We start from the raw sequence: 20,424 nt of genomic DNA, 5'->3' as shown, positions 1-20,424 counted from the left end.
CATCGCCCACAGGTTGTCCTTTTCGCACAAGACCCAAAAACGGCCACACAGGACAGATGAGTCACTCCTATTTATTCTGTCTCTGCTGCAGGCGAATGCCTGAGGCTTCCCATTTACACAAGCACTGCGGAGCAGAGCAATTACAATGAATACTCCATGCACTTCTTTATTTTTGTTATTCGCTAAAAGATTTGAATTGCAGTATTAAACCACATTTTTAAAAAACTGAAACCTAACGGGCCACTTTTTCCCAGTATTTTGTATAATCTGTGTATACATGTTCTCAGATTTTATTAATGGCCTTTTCAGACCTATATACGTTTTATTAACTTGTGTTTTTTCAAGATTATTACAAAAAAAATGCAATATTTTACTCAGCGTATGTAGCCTTTTAGATAGAGTATTCCTGTGAAGGGCAGTTTCTGTCCACTGAAACTTCTTATATGTGCGGTACAGTAGGATATTACTATTTATGCAAGAGCAACGACAAACATCTTCCAGATTTTGTTACTAATACCATTAGGTCATTATTGTTGTATAGTGCTGTTCTGTCTTTGTTGTTTTTAATATTCATCTTTGTAATGCAATATGAACTGTGCTATTGTTTGTATTTTAGACTCAGTATAAATGTCTTTATGATACTTCCAATGTACTGTTTTTATTCAGTTTTTAACATTTTAATAGCCTGCGGCTTTATCCTTTCCCAAATGTTCGTGAATGCTGGCCTCTCTTCAGAGCAAGGTGTCCCCATGCAGACTCGGAAGCTCCCACAGGAGTGACCCACAGTTGACGAAATTAAAGTTGGCATCACCCATACCTTTGCAGAAAAATGGGGACTGACTTGTGCCATTTGTACCCCTGCCTTTCTTTCCCATGGAGACCCAAACCAGCATACATTGTTCTCCTCTCTCCATTGTATCTGCACAACCTGGTGAGGTAGGATAGGAAGAGAAGGAATCATAGAGTTGGAAGGGATCCCCAGGGTCATCTAGTCCAACCCCCTGCACAATGCAGAAAATTCACAACTACCTCCCCCACCCAAAAAAAAAGGAGAAGAAGGTTGGTTTTTATATGCCGATTTTCTTTGCCTTTTAAGGAGAATCAAACCAGCTTACAATCTTTTTCTCTTCCTCTCCCCACAACAGACAACTTGTGAGGTAGGTAAGGCTGAGAGAGCTCTACCAGAACTGTGACTAGCCCAAGGTCACCCAGCAGCCTTCATGAGTAGGAGTTGGGAAACCAACCTGGTTCTCTAGATTAGAGTCTGCCGCTCACGTGGAGGAATGGGGAATCAAGCTCGGTTCTCCAGATTAGAGTCCACCGCTCTTAACCACTGCACCATGGTGGCCCAAGGTCCCCCAGCAAGCTTCCATGGCAGAATGGCACTTCAGATCTAGGTCTCCCAGGTCCTAATCCAACACTCTAACCACTACGTCCACACTGGATTGAAAGGAAGCCCGCCTCTGCCAATACAAATTGCCCAGGTATATTGCTTACAAGGCCCTGGCAACAGAAAGCCATGCACAAGCAACAGTGATTGCCTGAGAGGGTAGGGGACTGACCACTGGAGTATGTTTCAGGGTTGTAAATCACCGTTAATAGTAGAATGGCTGGTCCCTGTGCCGACCACAAAAACAGCAAGACTGGGCCACCCACAGACAAGGCGGGAACTCCTTGGAATTCCTCTGTATGTGAAAAAAGTGACTTCGTACACAGCGTGGTGTAGTGGTTAAGAGCGGTGGTTTGGAGTGGTAGACTCATCTGGAGAACAGGGTTTGATCCCCCACTCCTACACATGAGTGGCAGAGGCTAATCTGGTGAACTGGATTGGTTTCCCCACTCCTACACACGAAGCCAGCTGGGTGACCTTAGGCTAGTCACAATTTTCAGCCCCACCCATCTCACAGGGTGTCTGTTGTGGGGAGGGCAAGGTGATTGTAAGCCAGTTTGATTCTTCCTAAAGTGGCAGAGAAAGTCGGCATGTAAAAACCAACTCCTCTTCTTCATTAATCCAGTTAGGGGAGACCCCCCCCCCCGAAATAAGCCTGATGATGACTGAAATGTTCCAGAAAGGCTGGAATGCTGTAAGCCAGGGGTGGGGAACCTTTTTCCTGCCAAGGGCCATTCACACATTTATAACATCTTTCGGGGGCCATACCAGGTGTAGATCTCCCGTGGGGGGGGAGAGGCTAGAGTTGCCAGGTCTCCAGCCACCACCTGGAGGTTGGCAACCCCAGGGGAGGCCACCCAGAGAAAGCCTGCAGGGCGCCCCCCCTCCCCTCTCCCAGATGGGAGGGCAGCCAGCGGTGGGCCCCAGAAAACGAGGCGCCAGGGGGGCGCAGCCCACAGTCAATTGGCAAGGGAGGAAGGGAGGAAGGAAAACAGAAATAGGAAAAGGGAGGGAGAAAGAGAGAGAAAGGGAGAAAGAAATGGAGAGAGGGGGAGAAAGAAAGAAAAGGACGGAGGGAAAGAAAAAAAAAGGATGGAGGGAGACAAAGACAGAAAAAGAGGGAGGAAGAAAGGGAGAGAAAGGAGAGTGACAGAAAAAGAGGAAGAGAGAAAAGCCTTCCCCACACACACACACACACACCGGCGCATGCCAGCCTGCGCGACCGGGCCCCAGCCACCCCACCTCCCCCGCCCACACACACCCGGCGGCGCACGGAGCACCAAGCAACCGGGCCCCAGTCTCCGTGCACTCCCCCTCCCCAGAGCTCCGCGGCAGGGTTCCCATGGCAGGGTTCCCTGAGCTCCCGAGGGCCACAAAAAATGTCCTCGGGCCTACGGCCCCAGGGCCTGAGGTTCCCCACCCCTGCTGTAAGCAGTTACAAGAAAAAAAGGGGTGGGAAGGAGGATTCAGGAAGTAGCAAATCACATTGGCGCTCTCCCCGATTCCTTGCCAGGGTGGGGGGAGCAACTTATGATTATCATTAACTTGGTCCTGATCTGATTGTTTCCCCAAATTCCCAAGACACTCCTGTTTTAATTTCCGTCTTGGTCCTTAGAGATAAACAGGAAGGTGGGGAACATCAAATCCAGCAGGAAGTGGTATGCGAAAGCTTCACTGTGTTATTGATACCTTTTAGTATTGTAACTGTAAGTGGAGCGGGCTGCCTGCCTTTTGCAGAGTCATCGTGAAACAGAAGCAGTAGGGCAACTTGCTTAGTTTCTACAGTGTCCTTGAGACTGAAGACAGCCCAAGTGGTGGATGCTGAGGAGGTCACAGATCATCATACCAGGAGAACATCCAGATTTCAGCAGTTATCTGGTCTTGCTTGACCAGATGGCCTGTGACATCGGCCTTTTATGCATGGCTGTTTCCCTTGTGGTCGCCCCTCTGACGACTTTGAGTCTTGAGAGCCAGTGTGGTGCAGTGGTTAAGAGCGGTGGTTTGGAGCAGTGGACTCGGATCTGTAGAACCGGGTTTGATTCCCCACTCCTCCACATAAGCGGCAAAGGCTAATCTGGTGAACTGGATTTGTTTCCCCACTCCTACACACGAAGCCAGCTGGGTGACCTTGGGCTAGTCACAGCTCTTTCAGCCCCACTTATCTCACAGGGTGTCTGTTGTAGGGAGGGGAAGGGGATTGTAGGCCAGTTTGATTCTTCCTTAAGTGGTGGTAGAGAAAGTCGGCATATAAAAACCAACTCTTCTTCTTTGTGTTGATTATGCGTGCCGTTTCCCACCATGAGAGATCGCCTCGCTCTCCCATTGCATTTCCCCGTGTTTGGCCCAGGTTTTCAGGGATCTGTTTTACCTCGAGTTTGAAAACACAGGGAAACGCTGGGGGGAGAACAAGGTGACCTCTGTCCGCCGGAAATTGCATGCATAATCAAAACAAAGTCCCGAAGTCATCGGAGCGGTGTCGGCGAGTGAAACAGCCATGCATAAAAGACCATGCTCTCTAAACATAACCACAGATCTTCCTAGTTCAAAAGAGGGGACTAGGTGAATTATTTCGGAGAGCGCAGCAGTTTAAACGCGGGTAGCGCTGTTTTCTTCACGGGCAGTGGGAATTCTTGAAAGGGGACTGTACGGCAAGGTGGTAGAAGCAGCCAAGAAACTGAGCAAAGCAGTGAAGCCGACAAAGCCACACAAAGAGGGGGATCAGATATGCTTGGTGGGGAGGGGCGGGTTCTGGCACTCCCCACCCCTGTGCTTAGCAAGGATTGCCAACTCAGCAAGGATGCCAAAACACACACACATCTCTACACTTGTAGGCCCAGTTTGCAAATGCTTTATCATCTTAGGAAAGGGTGGGCAAATGCATAAATCTGGTTTATGGATGTACGATTGCACACAAGGGGCTCACACCGCATGTTGTCTTTTACATCCGTACCAGACATGCTGGATCACCAACCAGGTAAGTGTATAAATTCACTCTTAAAGATCTATCATTTGATGCAAAAGAACAAAAGCAATGCAATTTCACCAATGGACATTTGATACAAAAATTATTTTGCCCAGTTGTTGCACTGCCCTTTTTTTTTGTTGCACCATAAGGTTCACAACATCCCCCCCCTTGCACCCTTGGAATATATGGGGGGGGGGAACCACATTGTGTGAACTCTCTTACCAAATGGATGCATGTTTCAGCAGTAATTTATCTTGCTTGCATAAGAAATATTAAAAGAATGGTTCGACTTTTTTATCCTCCAGCGGTTTCATCTTCAAGTTTGAATCTGGTTATTGACACATCTAATAATCCCATTAACCTAATTTAGATGCTCGCTAGTGCTTCTAAGTCTATTTAATGAACACTTTTTTGTTTTTTTTAAAAGGCAACTTAATTCATTACTTGAAGCTAGAATTTAGTAAGCTTTTATACACAAACCAGCTTCTGATGTGTTACAGTGTAGCAAACAGAGCATTTGACTTACAGTAGAAACACATGGGCTCAGATCAATATCCACTGCACCTTTCCTCTTGTAACTCCACAACAAAAAGGGCTAGAGGGCCAACTATTTGAAAAATGAAAGCTGGGAACTAGTAAATCATGGCCATAGTCTGTTATAAATGCCTTAATGATCTAGTGATTCCTGAAAAAAGCCCTTGGGTGGAGGGGAAGGAAATATGGGCCACAAGATGCTATAGCAAGGAAAGTATGGGGAAAGCCACTGTGTAGCTCTCTGCATTTGCAACAAAAACAACAGCGACACAGAAAGCTGCCTTTGGAGGAAAGCTGCCCTAGTTAACATGCATCAGCATCCCAAAACCTTCATGTTATTTTTATCCCGGTGAAATAGTTTTAAAGAGCAAGCTGGAACAGTTTTAAAAAACTGAGGCCATAAGGCTGTATTCTGTGCTTCAATGAAGGCAATACAGTTTTAAAAAGTTTTGCTTTACAGTATGCAAGAGGTGGTCGAGATAGTCAACCTCAGTTTCAGAACAATGAGGCCAGCGCATTTGCATTCCTCACAAAACACTTCATTCCCATGACTACTTGGTTACGGCGAGGCACACATTTCTACCTCACTGTGTGAAACTCTCCGGACAGGACAGGCTGTAATTAGAGGCAGTGGGAAGCCAGGAGTATCTTGGGATCGCACGGCTGTTTGCAAAGAACTCAACAATGTGCACTCCCTAACACAAAGAGCAACATTTGTGGGCCCATTAAGTTGCGCGTTTTTTCTGCCCTAAACCCTAACCGGCAAGCCAACTCGGCTGCCAAGATTTGTGGAACTCCCAGGGTGCCCGCTTCGCCCCATTCCCTTTTGAATTTCAGGAGCAGCTCAAATACTACCCTTTTTTTTAAAGGAGCCTCTGGAATGGTCCAATCTTCGTGTTCGTCTCGCTGTTTTCCTGGTTTTCAGCAGAGTTCACCGAAACGTCCCATTGATACAATTTTGTTTTACAACTGCCTATTTATTGCTGCCTTTAAAATTTTCTCTCTCGAATTTATTGGTATGGTTTTTAAAAAAAAACGCTTGGATCGTGAACATGAGTGAACACACAAAAAAATTCACTAGATAGGCCAATCCTTTGTTTGGTCTCCCTGTCCTTGCGTATTTCTGCTTTTCATTCCACAGTTCTTTAGTTTCTCCTTGCCCTAACTTCTTCTGTGGGTGTGTAAAATGCCGTGGAGCCGCAGCTGACTTCTGGTGATCCCAGGAAGCGGTTTTCAAGGCAAGAGGTGAGCAGAGGTGGTTTGTCATTGCCTTCCTCTGCAGAGTCTTCCTTGGTGGTCTCCCATCCAAGTACCAACCCTGCTTAGCTTCTGAGATCTTGCCATACTATGCCGCCTTCCCTCCTCCCTTCTTCTAGCTCCCTGGTTTTTTTAGCTCCAAACATTTAACGTTATGGCATTTCTGACAAACAAGCCATAAGAATCTGGACTTGAGCTGTTTATTTTAGAGAAATGAAGTCTTCCAGGTGATCCAACGCTTGTCCAAAGCATCCCTACAAGATCAACTGCTTGTTGCCTCGGGGCAACAACCATCAAGTTCAACCATCAAGTCCGCGGAACAGTGTTTTCCTGTGCTCTTCTCTGTCCCTACAGCCCCTTCCAACCCGGGGAAACATTGCCAGGGTTACAGAATCCCCTCAGCAGGACGGCTGTATGGGTTGGGAGGGCTGGAGTGAGGAAAGACAAGGGGTGTGTCTGTGGAATCGGTCCTTCTTGTTTTTTGAGTGCAGCTCTACTAGGGAAACCATCCAGTTCATCCCTTTGTCCCCATTCACCTCACTGACCCATTTGGCTGTGCCCCACATACATCCTCCCCCAAGTTACCTTTCTGGGAGCAGCTGCAGAAATGGAGAGAAACGTGGGAAAATCCACGTGCCTTCTGTGTCTGAATGATTGGATACACACTTTATAGTCATTTCAAATATTAGACTAAGTTGCAATTGTAGGTTTTTTTTTACCCTGCATACTCAAATGGGACCTGCAATCAGTCTTGTGTCTGTTTTTTTCCTTTCTCATGCCACCTCAATATATATGCCTGTCATATTCACACTTCACAGTTTAAGGTGCACACTTGAAAACCTTACATTTGTGCCGGATACGATATGCAAAACAGCCTTTAAACTGTTAGCACAGTGAAACAAGCTTGCCTCTCCATACATGACCCGGCACCATCATAACGGGTAGAAAGAAAATGCATGTAACAACATGTGCTACATTCCTCCCACAAATCCATACCTGCCACCCTGTGCAAATTTGGTTTGGTTGTACACAAACCCGAATTCCTCGGGTGTCCATCAGACAATCAGTAAGCGGAACAGTCCTCAGCGCACATGCGCAGCGCAATCATTTCCTGATGCCTTAGCGCACAGACCAGACAGTCAGCGCACCTTCTCCCATCTGAACATTACATCAAGTACTGCCACTTAACTAGGCATGTTCAACTACCGAGTAACCGCAAACGACCCATGACAATATAACCTTTTCCAGATACCGACTGACTCCTGGAGCTGTACTCGGCTAGAATTGCTTTTGGAGTCATCGTGAGTCTTTCATGTCAGACTTTAACCTTGTGTGGTTTAAAAGCAGCAATATACCCCCCTTCAACACATTCAGTTTAAAAAAAAAAAAAAACCCTGCCCGTTTAAAAAAAATATGGCAAAGAATCAGTCTCTGAAACAGGCACAGAAAATGTGCAATTCAAGTATTCTCACACCGCAATCCTCTGATCCTTTCCCCCCCACCATGGCAACCCCATAGGAGTGAGAGTCCGGAAGCTGCTTGTGCAGCGCAGAAGAAGGCGTTAGTCTAAAGGCACGTATTTCTGGACTTGCTGAGCCCCAATTTCTGCCACGTAGACGGCTCCGCTTTTCATGCTGATATCCAGGAGGTGGGGCCTGACACTCGCCGCCAGCTGAATCGTGTCCACCACCACACAGTCTCTGATAGAGCCGACAGGCGGGGCCGCCAAAATTAACACTCGGTTGATGTTTAGTTGAGCCACGAAGATATACTTCTCGTCAGGAGTTAACCTACCGGGAGGAGGGAAAGAAAGAGAAACAATTGAAAGACGACGACGAAAAAACAAGGAACGATAGGATGCAACTTGAATACGAACATCCCATTGTGTCCAACAGAAAAGCACTTCTGTTTGTATGTGGGGGGTAAGAGACACTGACTTTCTCCTGCACCTGTAAGAATTGTTCTGGAGGGCCCCCACCTAACAATCCACAGTTGCTCCGAGTGGGGGGGGGTACAGACACTCTGGAGGGTCTCCTGACACTCTGAAGGTAGTTGGGGGGGGTCTAGACAGGAGAGGAAATTGGTGACAGCGTCTTCTACTCATTAAGTATATTTCCCCATGAGAAGCTGAATCAAACCTTTCACATGTAACTATCCCATCTGATAGTGAAAACATCAAAGTCTAAGTTGGCAAACTCACATTCACATAAAAGATAGCTGTTATGGAGGAAAAATGTGAATTATCCTGGTGGATTTGCTAGGTAGGCTAAATACCAGGAAGAATTTGTTTGTATTTCACATGACCATGTGCCAGCAACAGTGTCAGCTCAATGTGGCGTGGGCACTCCAGTTTTTGGGGATGGACATGCCCAGAAAAAAATTCATCAACATGGGCTCCTTATTGCCCACCTTACAAATACATTCTTCATGCTCAGTGTTAGCCTGATTAAGTAAGAAGACGCCCCCATCCCAGCTGCCCACAACTGCATGAAACAGATAAGAATACCTGACAGAATAAGGGCCATCTTCTATGAAACAGTTGCTCCAAGATCCCAACCATTCCCCTGTGGTTTTGTCAAATGCCTGGATTCGCTCATTGCCTCTATCAGCAACCCACACCTACTCACACAGATAAATTGTTTTAAGATGGCTTTTATTAGAAAACACACCACAGCAAGTCTGCATACACCAAACTGCTTTATAAGCATGTCTGTATTTATTCATTCATTATTTCCATTTGTTACCCTGCTCTTCCCGGCCAAAGCCAGGCTCAGAGCGGCTTACAGAACTGTACTGGACATGCGTCAATTTATTCGAGAGGTTGGTATAACTTTTCACAGCTCGTTACAGATAACAGGTAAGAATTAATCTATACATCTAGTTTTGAACCTGTTCCACCTTGCACATACAAAAAAAAATTCATAAATGGCAATCTTGCATGGATAGGGAGGGTATTTTCTACAAACTTCATAGAATTCCCAGGTTTACCGGGGGGGGGGGGAATCAGAGCATGAAATAAAAGGGTTGGGGGCTTTTTAAAAAGTCCCAAGCTGCCAAAGCATTGTCTGTGCAAGCACAGATGTCACACCTTATAGAAATTTTAAAAAAGAGACCTTGGCAAACGGTTTGAACGCCGTATGAAACAGGATGCTGATCCAACAGGGCTCTTCTTAGGCATTATAAAACTTTTTAAAAAAAGAATGGTATGCAAAAATGACAGACAACAAATAAGAACCACACTAGTGTAGTGCAGTGGTTAAGAGCAGAGGGCTCTAATCTGGAGAACCGGGTTCAATTCCCCACACCTCCACATGAAGCCTGCTGGGTGACCTTGGGCCAGTCACAGTTCTCTCAGAACTGTCTCAGCCCATGCGGAGGCCGGCTATGGCAAATCACCTCCAAAGGTCTCTTACTCTGAAAACCGTAAGTCAGCTGTGACTTGACGGCACACTTTCCACTACCAGAAAAATCTGGGGGCAAACTTTTTAACGGAGGGTGACTAACTGCGGCATATGCAGAGGGTTCACTGTACAGCCACAGGAACAGGCAGAACCCCAGCCATTCAAAGGCAGGGCAGAACCTGTGAACCAACAAAGAAATCAGAAGAGTATGCAGAAAACGGAATTTATACTCCAAGAAGCTCCAATCCACAAGGCTTGGTTAAGAATTCCAGTGACCTGAGTGGAACTTTATATTTCAAAACTGGCCCTTAAGAGAGTCTATCAAACTACACCACAGATCTCACTGTTACTTTACCCGTCCAAAAGAATCCACCGTCACGCTGTGTGGAATCCTGAACTGGGCTGTGCCAGAACCGTTTTCCCCACGCAGCCATAAAGTCTTCAAATCTGTAAAGAGAGAGCAATAGAGAGCAATAGAAAGCAATACCATGAGAGAGAGCAATACCATGCCAACCTATATGCTTATAATAAAAGAATATAATCCAGACAACTTTCTGGTCTTAATCTTTTTAAGAAGAATTTCAAACTGGATGCCAGTTCAAAATCAGCCGGGTTCCTCCTGTTATCTGAGAAGCGTTTGCCAGTGAAAGAGAGCTTAATTGGACAGGGAGAAGCTTTTCTCCCTCTCTCATAATATTAGAACACAGGATCATCTGCTGAAGCTGGAGGGCGACAGATTCAAAACAGATAAAAGGAAGTATTTCTTCACACAATGCCTAGTTAAATTAGGGAACTCCCTGCCTCAGGATGTGGTGATGGCTGCCAACCTGGAAGGCTTTAAAAGGGGAATGGACATGTTCATGGAGGAGAAGGGTATTCATGGCTACTAGTAAAAATGGATGCTAGTCATGATGCATACCTATTCTCTCCAGGATCAGAGGAACACGCCTATTATATTAGGTGCTGTGGAACATGGGCAGGATGCTGCTGCTGCAATTGTCTTGCTTGTGCGCTTCCTAGAGGCTCCTGGTTGGCCACTGTGTGAACAGACTGCTGGACTTGATGGACCTTGGTCTGATCCAGCATGGCCTTTCTTATGTTCTTAATTCTGATTTCAAGCCTGCCCTTAATATTTTTCAGCCTGTTATACTCGTTGTATTGTATGCCAGCTACAGAATAAGCACTCTAACATAAGGAAACCTTTTCTTCAAGGAAATTGTGAAGGTGGAATAATATCAGTGGAAAAAATAATGCACATAGCTTTTAAATAGTAACAAGACAAGCTTTGTTCTTTCTGGATGCATTCACCCACACAGCACAATTGAAGGTCTAGACTTCTGCTGAATAATTCTCCCTGCATTACTGGTATGAGCGCAGTAAGATTATAGCAGAAGTTCTGACAGCTGTCCAAAGAAACATTTTAATCTGCCTGTTTAAAGAAGTAGGGATTATGATTCATAACTACCATGTAGAAAGTATTACTTAAACTCTATGAACAGTTAACATTCATCAATAACCCCAATAATCCTACTTGTAGGCGATTTTGTAAAATCTGTGGCAGGCAGGGGATGACAGGACAGAGATCAAGAAATCAGCTAGAATTCTTCAAGCATTCTGTTTTAACTGCTTTGCAGAACCAGCTGTGTGTGTGTGCGTTCAAGTCACAGCTGATTTATGGCAACCCGTAGGGTTTTCAAGGAAAGAGACCTTCAGAGGTGGTTTGCCATTGTCTGCCTCCGCGTCACAACCCTATTATTTCTTGGAGGTCTCCCATCCAAGTACAAACCAGGGCCGACCCTGCTTAGCTTCTCAGATCTGACAAGATCGGGCTTGCCTGGGGCTATTGCAGCAGTTTTGTGTGTGTGTACCGTCAAGTCACAGCTGACTTATGGCGAACTGTGACTGGCCCAAGGTCACCCAGCAGGTTTCATGTGGAGGAGTGGGGAAACCAACCCGGTTCACCAGATTAGAGTCTGCTGCTTTTAATCACTACACCACGCTGGCTCCCACATGGAACCAGCTAGAAGTACCCCAAATTAGTAAACAAAGCCAAGCAATGAAGAGAGTCTCTACAGAACTGGAAACACGAGAGAGAGCTCAATGATATCGTGCTTTCCCTTTTGCTTCTCCCTTTAAGCAGAGTGGTTCGACTTAATTTTGTAAAGCCAGGAGACTGGATCCCAGCGATAGCCTCCACCCTAAAAGAAAGAACTTCTATTTGCAGAATGGAATTCTGCTGCCAAGACTTCAGGGAACAATTTCAACAGGATGCTGGACTAGATGGACCACTGGTCTGATCCAGTAGGTTCTGCTTACATTTTTATATTCTTAATACCCAAATATCAGGAACGGATGAACTGAACCACGCCTCCCCTTGCTGTCTGACCCAGATCAGGGTGGCGAGCACCTGGCGATTACCATTAAGTGATGCCCGATCTCATTCAGCTTGGCCATTAGAGAGGAAATATACTGAAATAATGACCGCTTCTGCTCACCAGCAGAGCAACCCTAAGCAGAGTCTCTCACACACACACACCTCTTCCAATCAACCTTCTCACCTGGTGTCAATTTGAGGAGGCGATTATTCATCCCTCCATCACCATCCACAATGTAGATATCTCCGGTGTGCTCCACAAAAATCTCTGCTGGCTGATCCAACTGTATGGGGTTTGTCCCTGAACCTGCCACTCCTGGGGTACCTATGACTTGACGGAGTTTGCCCGAAGGACTGTACTCCTTAATTGTGTGTCCATGCTTGCCTGGATTCAGAAAAGGCAAAGGTTTCTCGGTAAAAAAGGCATTTCCTTTTGTGCAGAATGTCATTAAAAGTGTGCTCAGGTACAAATGGACAGAAACTAGAGACGGCACGGATGGGATTTCCAGTTCCAAAGCACACGTTGAAGCTCTGCTTTGCATTGCACTCAGTCCCACCCCCCTAAACCAACCTTTGTATTGTCCCCCTCCAACATCTTCCAACCTTTCCATGAGCACCTAAACATGTAATTATGGTAGAATGCTATAAAGGATGAACAATGGGGCATCAAGAACAATGAAGACGGGGTTCTCGCGAGAAAGTGATGCAAATACTGTCTGTTTCCCTTCCCCCTCCATCTTTTGTACCCTCAAACACTTAATAAAAAAATTAAAAAAGAGTCTAAATTCATACACTGAAAATTGGCACAAGTATATATACTAAGATTAGAAAATGAAAGTCAGCAAGCCTGCAAGATGGAACTGTTCTGCCGAGCTTAGGGTTAAACCAGCTACAGTTCCCCTATAAATACTAGCTTCCCTAACCCCCTCCCCACTGATTCCCTCCCTTTTTTGCTTTTCTCCCACTCTCATAATACTAGAATGTGGGGTCATCTGCTGAAGATTCAAAACACATAAAAGGAAGTATTTCTTCACACAACACAAATTGTGGAACTCCCTGCCCCAGGATGTGGTGATGGCTGCCAACTTGGGGAGTGGACATATTCATGGAGTGGACATATTCATGGAGGAGGGGGCTATTCATGGCTACTAGTCAAAATGGATACTAGTCATGATGCATACCTATTCAGGATCAGAGAAGCATGCCGAATATATTAGGTGCTGCGGAGCACAGGCAGGATGGTGCTGCTGCAGTCTTGTTTGTAGGCTTCTTAGAGGCACCTGGTTGGCCACTGTGTGAACAGACTGCTGGGCTTGATGGACCTGGGTCTGATCCAGCATGGCTTTCCTTATGTTTTTATGTTATTTGTACTTCCTTTGGGGCTTATCCACCTGCTCACCCGACTGTAACCGAATATTTTTTGGTGCCATTGGACATTTTTGTCCTTATTTATTAGAGTGTATTGGGCTTTTTAAAAAGCTTTTGTTATGTTTTTATTGTATGAGGTTATTTTTGTAAGCTGCCCTGAACCCAGCCTCTGGCTGGGGAGGGCAGGGTAGAAATGTAATAAGATAAATAAATAAATAAGCTGCATAAGCCTGGGAGAGTGAATTCTGAAACATTATGTATGATAAAACATTTCCAAGTAACTGCATTTCCAAACGCAAAGGGCTTGGTCATAGTTATCTACCCATCATGATGGGGGGGGGGAATGTTTTCCTAGGCGAGTATCATAGAATCATAGAGTTGGAAGGGACCACCAGGTCCATCAAGTCCAACCCCCTGCACAATGCAGGAAATTCACAACTACCTCCCCACTCCACACCCCTAGTGACCAGAAGATGGCCAAGATGCTCTCCCTCTCACAGAATCAGCACTGCTGACAGATGGCCACCTAACCTCTTCTTAAAAACCTCCAGGGAAGGAGAGCTTACCACCTCCCGACGAAGCCTGTTCCACTGAGGAACCGCTCTGTTAGAAAATTCTTCCTAATGTCTAGACGGAAAACATTGCTTTTTCCCCCCCTGTCCAAAAGACCGACACATATTTCCGTCCAAATTAACAACTGCTGTTTTTTATTTAACCTTACGGATATAAAGTTGCTTTTTCAAATCCCAAGGGAACAGGGGGTAGACTGAGGAATATGCGGGCCTGCTCTGTGAACTGTACAATGGTTACTCTGGATATTATAAAAGTATTGGTGTGGATCCAGTGGGGTAGGGTTGCTAGGTCCCTCTTCGCCATCGGTGGGAGGGATTTGGGGTGGCACCTGAGGAGGGCGAGTTTTGGGGAGAGACTCCAATGCCATAGAGTCCAATTGCCAAAGCCACCATTTTCTCCAAGTGAACTGATCTCTATCAACTGGAGACCAGTTGTAATAGCAGGAGATCTCCAGCTAGTACCTGGAGGTTGGCAACCCTAAGTGTGGGATTTCTACAGATGGAAAAGCAAGCTGATTTTCACTGATTCCCCACTACAGACCTCTAACTGCTCCTCATGTTGTTTCGGGGGGGGGGGGTCCCCTGCCTCCCTGGAGCAGCGTTTTGGATAAGCATTTGGGGCCACAGAGGGAAGGGGAGGCAGCACCGCAAAGATGCAAGCCACAGTTTTGTTCCACGGTAACCTTTCTAACATGGTAACCTTTCTACTTACCCGTTCCGACATCTGTGATCCACACTGAACTATCGTTCTCTGTGCTCAGTACAAAGATTCCGTGCGGCATTTCGAGGGTAGTATTCCATGCTTGTAAGAAATAGCCTTCCTCAGAAAACACAAGGACCTTTGGCACATCATTGCCTCTCTGGAGATAAATAAAACAAAACCAAAGATGACCAGTCAGGTTTAGCTATTGCAGGGGGAAATCCTAGGCATTTCTCCATCCCTTATGGGAACGCATTATTTCCTCATGTCTCTTAATGAGCCCTCCTCACCACCTCTATTTGTCTCTTGGGGCCAGTACTGATCAGACCCTACTCACTATTGAGTTACTAAAAAACAGCAATAAGTAAGTAGCTGGTGAGCTTTACTACCTGAAACACTGTGTAAAAGGCCGGTATTCAAGTTCTTTGTTGAGAACTGGCTGGCAGGATGCGCCTCTAGTCTGAAACTGTTCCCGTCAAAAGCCTCCTCCCTCTGGGAAGCGCACAAACAAAGCAGAGAGGCATCTACCTTCCTCTCTTTACTTGTAACTGGAGAAATATTGCTGGTGAAAGATGATGAAAATTCTCTTATTTGGCCCGTCACGTTTAGAATTTGTCAGGGGCTAAAGCAGCAACAGATTAAGACCAGATTAAGACCCAGGTTCAAATCCCCACTTGTGCCATGGAAGCTTGCTCATCAAAAGGGAAAGCGTACTTATACTGGAGGGAAATGCAAGTGTCTGCTCTCCCCTCCTGCCCCAGCATACAATGGGAGCTCTTCCCAGCACAGACACAGGAAACTCTCCTGTTAGGCCTTCCCCTAACAGGCAGAGTGGATTCAAACAAATGGGAATTTCCTTGATCCGTGCTGAGCCTGTATCTGGCATTCTGGTACTAGTTAGGCTTGCCAGCTCTGGGTTGGGAAATACCTGGAGATTTGGGGGGGTGGAGTCTGAGGAGGGCGGGGACTCCAATGGGGTATAACGCCATACAGCCCATCTTCCAAAGTGAACTGATTTATGTTGGCTGGAGATCAGTTGTAATAGCGGGAGATCTCCAGCCACCACATGGAGTTGGGCAACCCTATACCAGGTTGATTACCGCGACTACAAAAACTGTTAATGGCCCATGCGATTCCTGGATCCCCGCTACCAGAGATGATGGAAGAGCACTGCCTTTCCTTACCTGTCCCACGTAAACTAATCCATGGATGTGGTCAACAGCAACGCAAAACGTTTGACCCGTGAATAGTTCTGGAAATTTAGGCCAGCTCAGATCAAGCTTGTAGAGCTGCTTCTCGATCCTCCAGGGAGAGAAGAACAACACCAAAGGCTTTAAAACAAATGATGAGTTGTTAAAACGGGTCCTTTTCGGAGAGCAGCATTTAATCTTTTAGCACCCTGCCTGCCAGGAATGGAAAGACAGATAGGGCCTCCCCCCTCCAACAAACCTGTAAGGGCAAGGTTACATTAAGCAATTATGGCTGGAATACATAAACTTGGAGAGGTGGCTGAGTGGTAAAGCACATGTTTTACATGCCGGAGGTCCCTGGGTTCCATGCGTCATCTTCATTTAAAGGATCTTAGGAAGCAGACACTGAGAACAATCATTCTCTGCCTGAGAAGCCACTACCATCTGAGCCAGATGGACCAGACCAACAGTGTGACTCAAGATAAGGCAGTTTTCACATGTGTGTTCCCTGACTCATACCTTACGGAAGCCACTGTTCTGCTCAGCACCTTGTAAGCAGTACAGGGATACAAATACTGACCTTACAGCACTGTTGTGAAAACAACATATAAGAAGCTATCTGAACATTCAGAAGTCCTGAATATATGCCAGATATTATTAGATGGGCCTTTGGTCTGATGCAGCAGAGCATTTCTTATATCCTTAAACAGCTATCAGATTTCATCTGACACAAGTATAAAAACCTCTTTGTCCAGAATATTCAAAAGATACTTTTTAGCACTTATGACTACCTTTCTCCAAACCTCCTTAACTAGGAAAAGAGTCACGTAAATATCCAAATCACTTAATCTAGGATTCTGAAATAGGGATTGCCCACCACTGCCATTCTCTCCCATATCAAACCCCAGCATCCTTTAGACAGATCACCAGCAGCAGGGTTATGGGTGTCCCACCCCACCCCATTTTCCCATTGATGAAGAGGTGACAGAACTTGTCATTTTAAAATCAGTTTTAGCAAAGCGGCTCTGGGAATGAGCTATGAAAAAGGAAACAACACCCCTTCGAATGTCACCTCTACCTTTAGGCAAGTCTCTCTACACTTCAAATTCAGACTGGCCATTCCTGCCTGCCTTACAGGATCATTGTAAGGATGACAAGACCAGCGCATGCAAAATATTTTGAACACTTTACAGAAATAAGTGCAATGGGTTATTCTTTAAGACCCATGCCTATCTGTTCAGTCAGATACGTTAGATTCACAGCCCAAAGCCTTTGGCTCCTTTAAAACAGCACTATCTGTCTCTTAGAAAGTACATCGCCTCCGGAGGCCAGAACCTGCTTCAAAATGGGCTGAAGATTCTTAAAAAAAACATTTGTATTTAAGCTATCCCCCTAGCTAAAGAAATACTAGCGAGTGAATCACGTGAGCGTTAATACATATTAAACCCATGCAGATTTACAGGTGAATCAGACAACACGCCGTGAAGAAAACCTAATATGAGCAGTAGAAAAGAGCACCTTAAAGACTAACAAAATTTCTGGCAGGGTACCATTAACCATCTTCCAGAAGACAGCATTCTAGCCCCCATGGATGTTGTCTCTGTTCACCACCATCCCCCATGAGGATCGACTACAAGCCATTAGAAACACCATTCCCACAGCAATTCTTACCACTGAACTCTTCACGTTTGTTCTCATCCACAACTACATCAGGTTTGGTGAAGACTTACATCTTCAAATCAATGGCACGGCCATGGGCACCCACGTGGCTTCCCAGATTGCCAACATTTTTATGGCAGATCTAGAGAAATGTGTTCTGAACCCATTGGTGTGTGTGTATAAGTGCCGTCAAGTCACTTCCGACTCCTGGCGACCCTATGAATGAAAGTCCTCCAAAATGTCCTATTTTTTACAGCCTTGCTCAGATCTTGCAAATTGAAGGCTGTGGTTCTTGTAGGTTATCCGGGCTGTGTGACCGTGGTCTTGGTATTTTCTTCCCTGACGTTTTGCCCGCATCTGTGGCAGGCATCGTCAGAGGAGTAACACTGAAGGACAGTGTCTCTCACAGTGAAGGCTGTGGCTTCCTTTACCGAGTCAATCCATCTCTTGTTGGGCCTTCCTTTTTTCCTGCTGCCTCTCCTTTACTTAAGATTCAATACCTTGCCAGAAATGTTGTTAGTCTTTAAGGCGCTACTGGACTCTTGCTCTTTTCTTCAGCTATTGACAGACTAACATGGCTACCCGTCGTGATCTAACATGAGCAACCCCACCCAAAGCACTTCATCGGGGCCACCAAGGATGATTTCAATAACAACCCACCCTAATTTCAAAGGGAGATTGGAAAGAGAAACTGCTGAATTACATCGGTTCTTGTGGGTTATCCGGGCTGCGTAACCGTGGTCTTGGTATTTTCTTTCCTGACGTTTCGCCAGCAGCTGTGGCAGGCATCTTCAGAGGAGTAACACCTCTGAAGATGCCTGCCACAGCTGCTGGTGAAACGTCAGGAAAGAAAATACCAAGACCACAGTTACACAGCCCGGATAACCCACAAGAACAAATGAACTCTGACCGTGAAAGCCTTCGACAATATGCTGAATTACAGTTGATATTCAAACTAAAGACAATGCATTTACCTGGGCTGAATAAAGACCCTGCATTCATGGCTCATGACCAACACTGATTTCTCCACACCCATCTCTCCCCTGGGCATCACAGACTCTTCTGCATACAAGATAACTCACAGTGGGTAGCCGTGTTAGTCTGTTTGCAGTAGTCAAAAAGGGCAAGAGTCCAGTAGACCTTAAAGACTAACAAAAATATTTTCTGGTAGGGTATGAGCTCATACCCTACCAGAAAATATTTTTGTTAGTCTTTAAGGTGCTACTGGACTCTTGCCCTTTTTGACTACTGCATACCACACCTAATCCCATCACGCCTGCTATTCACATTTACATACTGATGCTTGCCTGAATTCACTCTCCTCTACTTAAAGACAGATGGATTCACCTTCTAGCTGTATCTGAAGAAGTTCACACCCTGCCAGAAAATATATTCTTGTTAGTCTTTAAGGTGCTCCTGGACTCTGGCCCTTTTCTAAACCCACCCTAATTGTCATTAAGTTATGGTCATTATTAGATTGGCCGACCCACCTGCGACGGGGACCCTGAACCATACAGGGCTGCCAGCAGCAAAAGGGAGGCCAGCCCTCCCAGCATGAGCAGCCGAGCGCGGCCACATTGGCGCAGCCCCATCGAGGCGCCGTAACGAGCGACTCCGACTCCTTCAGCGCCCGGGCGTCACGCCCCTTCTCCGGGCGGCGTGCGCATGCTCAAGGCACCGAACCTCCCTCCCCCCCTCTCTCCCAAGGATTCAAGTAACGCATCTCGGGAGATGGAGTTCTCTGCCCAGTTCCCAGCAAGGCAGGTGAAGGGCGCCGTGACTACAACTCCCACGAACCCAAAGAAGTAGGGGAGCCTATCGGAAGTCACGAGGAAGACATCGCGGAGGGCCATGTGAGCGGGACCCCCACTACCTTTACAAGGCTTGTTTTGTCCTGCTAGGCTGACGTCATCAGAGCCGCTTTGGGGTTAAAAACTAACTAAAGAGGTAGGTGTGGAAATGATTGTGTGTTTAATTTTTTTTTCTGGTGTTCCCAGAAATTAATTTGTGTGCGTTTAATTTTTCATTGTGTGTTTAATTTTTTTTCTCTGGTGTTCCCAGAAATTAATTGTTGTGTGTTTAATTTTTGATTGTAGTGTTTAATTTTTTTTTCTGGTGTTCCCAGAAATTAATTGTTGTGTGTTTAATTTTTGATTGTGTGTTTAATTTTTTTTTCTGGTGTTCCCAGAAATTAATTTTTGTGTGTTTAATTTTTGATCGTGTGTTTAATTTTTTTTCTGGTGTTCCCAGAAATTAATTTTTGTGTGTTTAATTTTTGATCGTGTGTTTAATTTTTTTTTCTGGGTCTGGATCCTGATAGGACTTCTCGTGGCTGTTTACTGGGATGTGGGTTATCAGTGATCTTCAGGCACAAAGTAATAAACGATAAAGTAAAGGGGTGCTGAATGGGAATCTCTTAAGTCCAAAGTACAAGCGCTGTCAATTGTCTGCGTCCAAGCTAGCGCCAATGTTATCACTGCGAAAAAGTCCTGTCTCTGGAGCAGAGATCCCAAACTCTGACAAATGCCTGGGTATCGAGCTGGGTTGTCTTATCAGCTGTGTCCAGCAAGGAATTTGTCATCTTAGTGGTTCTCCCAGCATTCATCAGGCCCTGAGTCTAAGGTCACCTTACTTTCTTCTTAAACTTTTTAATTGATCACCTCTCCCCAATCAAGCACCTCTTCCTTTTACTCTGCAGCCAAAGAATGGGGGTTACCGCACTTTGTATTCCCAGCGATGTATTAAGAGTTTGAAAATGTTGCAAAAATCGTCGCTTTAAAAGGGTTTTTGGATACCACGGCTTATAAATGGTTGGAAGACAGCTAAAGAGGCCAAGCAAAGTGCGAACAGTATTTTTTATAACGTTTTCAAACTCTCAATACATCGGTTCTTGTAGGTGATCCGGGCTGTGTGACCGTGGTCTTGGTATTTTCTTTCCTGATGCTTCGCCAGCAGCTGTGGCAGGCATCTTCACAGAGACACTGTCCTTCGGCGTTACTCCTCTGAAGATGCCT

At 45.7% G+C, this 20,424-nt stretch overlaps 1 protein-coding gene across 1 annotated transcript; it reads right to left on the bottom strand.

The window, feature by feature from the left end:
* Nucleotides 1-7,707: 7,707 nt before the first annotated feature.
* Nucleotides 7,708-19,002, bottom strand: NHLRC3 (NHL repeat containing 3). Its single transcript, XM_056856693.1, has 7 exons — nucleotides 18,901-19,002; nucleotides 15,746-15,892; nucleotides 14,574-14,721; nucleotides 12,106-12,306; nucleotides 9,903-9,994; nucleotides 8,653-8,765; nucleotides 7,708-7,936 (listed from the first exon to the last, which is right to left on the bottom strand). The coding sequence occupies exons 1-7, from the start codon at nucleotides 19,000-19,002 to the stop codon at nucleotides 7,708-7,710; spliced, it is 1,032 nt and encodes a 343-aa protein (XP_056712671.1).
* Nucleotides 19,003-20,424: the final 1,422 nt, after the last annotated feature.

Source organism: Euleptes europaea, chromosome 10, assembly GCF_029931775.1.
Source record: "Euleptes europaea isolate rEulEur1 chromosome 10, rEulEur1.hap1, whole genome shotgun sequence".
Classification (NCBI taxonomy): Eukaryota; Metazoa; Chordata; class Lepidosauria; order Squamata; family Sphaerodactylidae; genus Euleptes; species Euleptes europaea.
The sequence above is the reverse complement of the archived record's forward strand: the minus strand, read 5'-3'. Positions and strand labels throughout refer to the sequence as shown.

Coding starts and splice junctions, on each gene's coding strand:
- NHLRC3 (XM_056856693.1), bottom strand. CDS start 19,002: ATGGGGCTGCGCCAATGTGGCCGCGCTCGGCTGCTCATGCTGGGAGGG. Junction 15,893..18,900: donor GTTCAGGGTCCCCGTCGCAG/GTGGGTCGGCCA, acceptor TTTGTTTTAAAG/CCTTTGGTGTTGTTCTTCTC. Junction 12,307..14,573: donor GATCACAGATGTCGGAACGG/GTAAGTAGAAAG, acceptor TTCTGAATCCAG/GCAAGCATGGACACACAATT.